This window comes from Aulonocara stuartgranti, assembly GCF_965226115.1.
Source record: "Aulonocara stuartgranti genome assembly, chromosome: 17".
Lineage (NCBI taxonomy): Eukaryota > Metazoa > Chordata > Actinopteri > Cichliformes > Cichlidae > Aulonocara > Aulonocara stuartgranti.
This window is the reverse complement of record NC_138953.1, coordinates 18,575,235-18,583,333: the sequence shown is the minus strand read 5'-3', so window position 1 is coordinate 18,583,333 and position 8,099 is coordinate 18,575,235. Positions and strand designations below refer to the sequence as shown.

At 38.7% G+C, this 8,099-nt stretch overlaps 1 protein-coding gene across 1 annotated transcript; it reads right to left on the bottom strand.

Moving 5' to 3' along the window:
- Positions 1-2,826: 2,826 nt before the first annotated feature.
- LOC309691901 (uncharacterized protein) lies at positions 2,827-7,737 on the bottom strand. Its single transcript, XM_082509920.1, has 6 exons — positions 7,272-7,737; positions 5,292-5,389; positions 3,573-3,711; positions 3,395-3,473; positions 3,092-3,197; positions 2,827-2,940 (listed from the first exon to the last, which is right to left on the bottom strand). The coding sequence occupies exons 1-6, from the start codon at positions 7,692-7,694 to the stop codon at positions 2,928-2,930; spliced, it is 858 nt and encodes a 285-aa protein (XP_082366046.1). The 5' UTR covers positions 7,695-7,737; the 3' UTR covers positions 2,827-2,927.
- Between the last annotated feature and the right edge of the window lie 362 nt (positions 7,738-8,099).

The following is an 8,099-nucleotide window of genomic DNA, read 5'->3' as shown; positions in this document are numbered from 1 at the left end:
TGATCATGCGTCTGTATGTCTGAACATGCATATTATCTTTAATGTGTGTGTGTGTGTTTTTAATTCAAACTGTGTAGTGCAAACAAAGGTTATTCTAATCATTGTAGTATTTATCCAGTAAAACATTTTTATTCTGTAAGTTCAGCACCATTAGCCTGAAATAAAGCATGGTTACTGCGCTGTGAAACAGTTAGATCCAGCCTGCAGGGCTGCAGTGGAAATGCTGTCACTGATTATCAAATGCTGTAAAACTGGTCAGTGAAGAATAATGAGGTATTCTTCAAACCCAATAGAGCATGCTCATTCAGACAAAACTGCAGGTAAAGACACCTGTCTGAGCATCTCAAGTGAGGAAAGCATCACTTTGTTATGTCCACAGCTTCTAGACTTCAAATTGTCCAACGACTTTGAAGCCTCTGAAAATCTGATACTCTATAAGAATATTAGTAACTCCTAAAAACTATGTACAGTACTCTGATTATACCCTTTGGATTAGAGCTGAAAAGCTACACATCCATCATTATTGAGCATTGGACTTAAAAGACATTTTTGTGTTGCTGTACAAAATTTAGAATTGTGCAATTTTTTAAATACTATTGGACCAAACTGTAACTTTGTGTTTTTGTGTCATTAACACAGTGACCATCATTTACTTCACACTAGAGATGCTGGAGCTCTGAAGTTAAAGAAAAATGTGTCACTGTCCAAATACTGAGAGCGTTTTTTAGCATAAGAATGAATTACAAATGGATAAAACGAATAAAAAAGTGATCACGCTCTGAAGTCATTCTGATTGGTTGCACCGGTCACAGTGTTTGAGTCAAAAAAAATTGTGATGATGTAAGGAGGCCAAATTACACAACCCATGTCACCGTCTAAATACTGACAGTATGTACCACCGGTATCAATGCTTTCTTTTGCTGTTAGAAGGCCTGAATGGCACGTGCACAATAATCATCTTAACAGTTACAGTCAGAATCAGATTATAAATCTTTCAGCATCAACACAGACAGATCTACTTAGTAGTTACTCTACTTTCAAATATCAACTGTAAAGTTACAGAACACCTAGTGGAAGTGGAAAAAAGGGACAAAACAAGAAAACTTAACTGATATGAGCTCTTAATTTCCCCAGGCGATCATTTACATTAATATTTTAATTTGTGTGCTTCTTATTTATTATAAAACGAGTTATAATATCACATATGCACTAATTTGCATAAAGTCCAACAAATAATGTAGTAAAAAAATGAATAAGTGAACTGTGAAAATAATTTCTTTACAAATAAATAATAAAAGTGCCAAAGTTGTTGTTTTGTAATAAAGAAGACCTGTTACAGAAGAAAAATCTCAATATAAAACCTGGTTTGGCAAATCAAAATCTACTAAACCATAAAAATAAAGATGTCTGAGTGTAGGGGCTAGTTTGAATACTTTTAAACGTCATCAGACAGAAACAGGACCTCAGAGTAAAAACAAGACAGATTCATGCAAAGTCATTTATTTCTATGGTTTCCATGGGTGAAAGAACCACACTGTGAAATATCCATCAAATGTTTTTAATTTCATATTATTCACAGAAACATTAGATAACACTGACAAGAGTGACGATGTCAGCACCAGATTCAAGTCAGCTTCACTTTGATAAAATAAATTTACAATAAATTCAAAACTGGTGAACATAGATAGAAAACAAGACCGAGACGGCTGTCTGCTGCAGTTAACCTGATCTTGGTCTTTTACGGGGACTAGCAACATTGTTATTGTTACAGTCAGTGTTACTGTTAGTGACGCTATCAGTGCCAGTAATCCTTTTAATTTGCCTAAATGCATCTGCCACAGGTTTGCTATTAATGCACAGTGCACCACCAGGCCTTTTGAACTGGGATGGTTCTCTGTTTGAGTCACCAACACACATCCAGTTTTGAATGTCAGAAACACACCATTTGGAATGATCACATTTATGACTCCATTCACCTGCGTCAGTTTTTACTGACATGATGGTGACTAGTTCGTTTTTTTTCCCAGTTTTAAAAAGCGGACGTTTTCCACTCTCTTCAGGGTCGCTGCGCCAGGTCTGGATGGATAAATTGGTCTGTAGTGTGTCAGCAATGGTGACATAAAGATCTCCTGCCAAAGTAAAGACAAACATCAGGAAACCACCAGACAGTGTTACAATAAGCCAGAATTTAAAAAAAAAAAAAGAGAAAAGTGTTGCTCACAACAACCCTGACTCTACTTTCTCTTTCTGAGAGTTTCTGGGAAGTTCCAGCTCTTCTTATTTAATGATTTCTTTTACAAACATCAGACCTCATATGATTCCTGCTGCTACACTCCCCTGCACTAACTCTGCACTGAGGCTGGGTCACACTAACACCTTAATGAAAGGTCTCCATGGCAATACAAACTTACAGCATAACATGTGTGTTCACAGGATTTATTTTACAGCTTCCACAACATTTTCATACCAGGATCATTATTTAATTTTATATGTGAGTTATTTTTAGAGTTAAAATCTAAATAAAGTGAGTTTTGAACAGAACTACTCTGTAAAGTTAGATCTACTCGTCGCCCAGCTCATGTTTCACAGGCCAAAACATTAGAGAAGTTAAAATAAAGGACTGTGTTGGGCTTGATGTTTCACACCTTGTAAATAAGAGTCTCAGAACTTTGGTGGGGAAACTACAGAAAGTCACAATGATTTCACAAAAGACACAGTGTTTAAGATTTTTTTCTTAAATGAATGAAGCAGAAATCTCACCTTCAGGATCCCTTTTCTTGGAGATTTGTTTAACAAAGCGTGTAAACTTCAAACCACCGGATGACAACAAGTCCTCATGGTAGGGCAGCGTTCGTTTTATGTTGGAAGAATCTTTTTTCAGGAGTTTTTCAGGATTGTGTTTTTTAAATATATGAGCATTGATGTCTTTAAGATGCTGAGCTGAAAAAAAGTAAAATGAGGGACGTACATGTTACTGTGTTAAAACTTCACATACACTCTAGACATGAAGAATTACCTTGGACATGCTGCCTTACCTATTTGTGCAGACTTATCAGAGGGCAGTGTTACACACATAAATATCTGTGCGTACCTTTTCCCACTTTCAGGATAGAAATTATTGCTTTCATCTCCTTCGGGGAATTTTGGTGTGCTGTGTAAAAGCCAGACTACATTATCCTTATCCATCATCACAACTCCTGCAGAACAAGAACATGAAAGAGCTCATGTCATTATTAAGAAGAGAACATTTGCTGAGTGATCTGAGAATAACAGAAGCTGTGGTTCTGATGCTCAGAGGTGAGCGTGAAGGAGAGCACATTTAAATCAGGTGTGTTTTTATTAGTATTTCTTATGTTATTTTTATTATTATTATTAAAAAATTATTTCTACCCACCTTTGCTGTGGCCATATTGTTGTAGTGCGTTACAACTTGGCATTTGATCATTGTATGCAATGAATGCAGAATCTGGCGACTGCTCATCCGGAAAGAATCCACAAAAACATAACATAAATTATGTCTTTCCTCAAAGTGCATACACACTAATAACAGAAACTCATGGAGTTATTCTCACTTTTTCAAAGTAGGGCTTCAGGGTATTTGCCAGGACACCAGCTTGGTTGTTGACAGGCTTGTTATTCTTTTTAAGGTTCTGGTCGGTTGAATCAATGTAAACATAATCAAACCCACCAGGCTTCTTGTACAAAATAAACCTGGTGATGTCAGAGACAAGTCAGTAAATTCAAAGATAACAATAAATGATGAGAAGCTTAACTGAGCATGGAAGAAGAAAATAACAAACTCTGTTATACCCGAGTCTCACAAGCACCTGTAGAGTAAGCAGAGATATGACTGAAAACCTTTAACTATGAATAACAGGGCCTTTTATGAATAGTATTTTCCACTGGCTTCCCCATGATGCTAAAATGAGATGAAGCTTGTGAAATTTTGCAAAGTGTTTTCTTTCCCTGTTTCCTCTTTTGATCAATAAAGTGAGAATAATACGAGTGATGAAAATAGATGTTGTTAAGGTTCAAAATTGAGGAAGGAGAGTACAAACCAGCCTTGGTCCAGAAGGTCTTTGGTCAAACAATGATTTTAATGAACACACGTGTGGGAAGACACTCTGTACGCAGACAGCCAGTAGTCCTCGACTTAATCAAAGCATGAACAGATATTTTATAGCATCAGGGTTTGTTTACTGACGCCCCTTCATGCGTCACCGGTACATTTTATACATAGATCAGATCAACCCCAGAATGACTTTTCACCTAGAAAATCATCTTCTATTTTCATGGCTTGGTACTTTCCGTTCTTATCTTAAAATGAATTGTTCCTCTTTCTTGCCGAGACAACAAGGACGGTTCCTCTAAATAAATTTAACTAATGTGTGTGTATGTGTTGACCTCACATGCTCTTTGTGTCACCTCTTCACCTACTGTCTGTGTCTCGTCCTCAAATGCTCTTTCTCAATTCACCTGTTGCACTTCTGACCTTTTACCAGACCAGAGGCTCACTGAGACTATGTGTATGTCTTCTACTAAATAAATGTTTTAATCAAGAACCTCTACTTAAACCTTAATATAAAATGACCTGATATAAGTGTTTTGTAAGCATGTATTGCGATTCCTTCTATGGCTCCAAGTCACTTGCACAATAGATTGTCCGAACATCGCGCCGAACAAAGCTTCCGACCCCCAATTAATTGACCGAGCTCCAACTCTTTAATAAGCACAGATATGCATTGTGTATGAAATAGTCATAACTGCTTAAGGCCTTCTTAAAGCTATCTGTTACATTGTTAAAGCCTCGTCTTAGCCTGCGGCTCAAAATAACTTCCACTTCTGCATACAACTTCCTGTCAGCCTGCAACTCAGTCTTTCTGAAAGACACACACTGTTCAACCCCTGAATGCAATATAAACTCCAGATTATATTATTAATGCAATGGTAATAATGACAATTATTTAACAATAGCAGTAAAATAATTTCCCTGCTCCACAATGTGCAGGGCTGGAGAAAGGAGGCAAGTGTCACAGTATTGTGTGTTGTCTTCATAGTTTTAGGTATGCGTTATGTCTTACTGCCCAAATGAAGTTATTTATGAAATGGAAATATATAAAATAACTGATAATAACAGTGTAAAATAGTGTAGCAGTGTCTGAACATCATCTATGACTATGTTGAAACGCAGGTGCAAAAGGTACCATAGCGTAGCTTTGAAGCACTTGAAGACCAAAGTTACTAATGTGTAATTCAGTACACCTGAATGAATAGCTCAGATGTTGTCTTACCAGTCTACATCACCATTAGTTTCATTTTTACAGGATATAGTGCCCTCACAATGTGAGCCAAGCAGACCAACAGTGAGGACAATCATCCAAAGGACGTCCTGAAAAAACAGAATAACAAAAAAGTCATTTTAATACATTGTTAGATTTGTATTGTTCATTGTCATTTATGCTTAGAAATATTTACTTATATATGCTTAGAGTTTTGTAATTAGTTGTAGATTGGTAGAGGTTTTGATCCTTGATAGTCTGCAAACTTTGTGTGTATTAGACAGCACTTTGGGAGCATGAGAGGTCATACCGTGTCTTATTGTTTTATGGTAGGATTAACGTAGCTACGTCTGTTCTAGTCTAAGTGCTCTTTGTTTAGATGAACTGCAGGACTTCCTCACCGTGTTATCTAGGATGAACCATCTAGGGTGAGGGGGAGGCTACCCTCTTCCTGACCAAGGATGTTTAACCCTTTGATCAGCAACACACACACACACACACACACACACACACACACACACACACACACACACACACACACACAGGCAAGGTACTCTTTGTTTGTATGTAGACGTCGTATGTTAATGAACCTATGCATATTCATGTAACCTCAATAAAAGGGCAGTGTTACAGGAGGACGGACGAGACCAACTGGAGTCAAGCGGTTGTCCGGTTCTCTCCCGTGCACGAGTAACATGAAGAACTTTGCCTATTTGTGTCTTGCTTAGCAGTGTAATTATATTGTCTTAACGTTCCAGCGAATAGGTTTATGCTACAAACCTAACATACATCATCTTCCCTTTAGGAGAAAACAGAATTATCTCACTATTACTGGCTGCAGTGTCTTTACAGGTAATAACATAATGCAGTATCGCAGCATGGCTTGAGTTCACAGGTTATTCTGTGCTACACCAAATATGTCACCATCCTAATACAAACAGAAACTAACTTACCATCAGGCCGAGTGAAGAGTGCGTTAGTCCTCTGCTGAACTGACTCTTAGTTATACAGCTCCAGAATATGATTTATGTTAGGTCTAAACTCACAGACCTCGCTGTCTCAGAGACCGATCCTTGTGAACAAAGCAAGACCACAGCGCTTTTGTCTTTTACTTGCCGGCAAGGGAAGCCCGATCAGGGTCTTAGAGTTATAAGCCCTTCACCCGAACTCAGTCAACTCCGAAACTGACTTCCCTTACAGCTCCTTTTATTCGGTGAAAGCAGTCATACATCCAAGGCAAGCATTTGTGCGCAACATCAGCATGTGTGTGTATGTGTGCCATCTCCTGTCATACCATACATGGCGCGACCCTTTGACATCTCCAGTCACTCCATTTAGGGCATGAACTTTTAACAAACATGTAAAAATCTTGTTAAATTTATAAAAACAGGAACTTGTGGTTTCTTTTGTGCAACAGAAAAACTACTATGAAGAAACTACTTACTACATGCAAAGGCTAAAACGTAATATGGAATAAACATTTTATCAGCTTGTGACTTTGCACAAATGACAATTTCAGAAGAATCAACTCTAAAAATTTGCACTGATGCATGGTCAAGAATTTTAAGAACTCAAACTTATATGAAAATGAATAAAACAGGAGCTTCTTCATTTTGTACCAGGCAGGAAACTTATTTGCTTGCTGTCAAACTAAATACCGTATTTGCACGACCATAAGACGCACTGTACTAAAAGGCGCAGTCTCAGTTATGTGTGCCATTACTGTATTTAACACACACATAAGGTGCACTGGATCATAGGGCCCATACAAGTACCGTATGCGTATTTAAAAATAAAGCGGGAGCAAACCTGAGTTCGGTACCTTACTCACATTTCTATTACCGGTAATCGTCATCATCAACAACACACAAGCATACAAGTGTGCGTATTTAAAAATAAAGCAGGAGCAAAACTGAGTTTGGTACTCACATTTTTATCATCAATCAAACCCATCGAAGTCCTCATCCCCTTCTTCTCCACAGTGTGACTCACCGGGATGTCAAAAGTGAACGGCACCTCGTCCATGTTAGTGATGTGGCTGGGCTGGATGTTTTTGTCGCCGATGTGTTTGCTGCAGTAGGAGCGGAAGATGGCCAGCTTTTCCTTATAATCCGCTGGAAGTTGCTGCGCTACCGTAGTCCTGGTCCGGATGGAAAAATGGCACCGTTTCATAAAACGAAAGCACCAAGACGGACCTCCTTGGAAATGTTCAATGTTCATCTCTTCAGCTAGTGAAACTGCTTTTAGCCGAATGGTGACCGTCGAAACGCTTCTCCCGCTCGTTCTTTGCTCGATGATCCACCGCTCGAGTCTTTCCTCCAACTCGGGCCACCTCGCCTTATGTCCGCGGAAACTCAGCTGCGTTTTCTTGACCTGCCGGAGCTTGTTTTCTAGCTTCCTCCATTTGCGAACCATCGATTCGTTAATCTTAAATTCTCTCGCCACTGCTCGATTTCCATGTTCCTCCGCATAGCTGATGGCCTTCGATTTAAACTGTGCTTCGTAAGCGTGTCTCTTTGCCATTTTCAGGGTTGTTAAAACAACGATGTTCCACATAATGCACATACCTGTCCTTTTAGACAGGTATGTGCGATTGTCCGGTATATACGATCACCGCCCACACTTCACCCTTTAGCGTTCTCATGGTGTTCTCTACTACGTCCTCCTTACAACACACAGGGCGCACTGCGCTATAGGGCGCGCCGTACTTTTTGAAGAAAATCTAAGACTTTTAAGTGCGCCTTATGGTCGTGAAAATACGGTACTTCATTATATTTTTACCCATGAATGTTTAAGACAAGCACCAAAAAAACTAAAAGT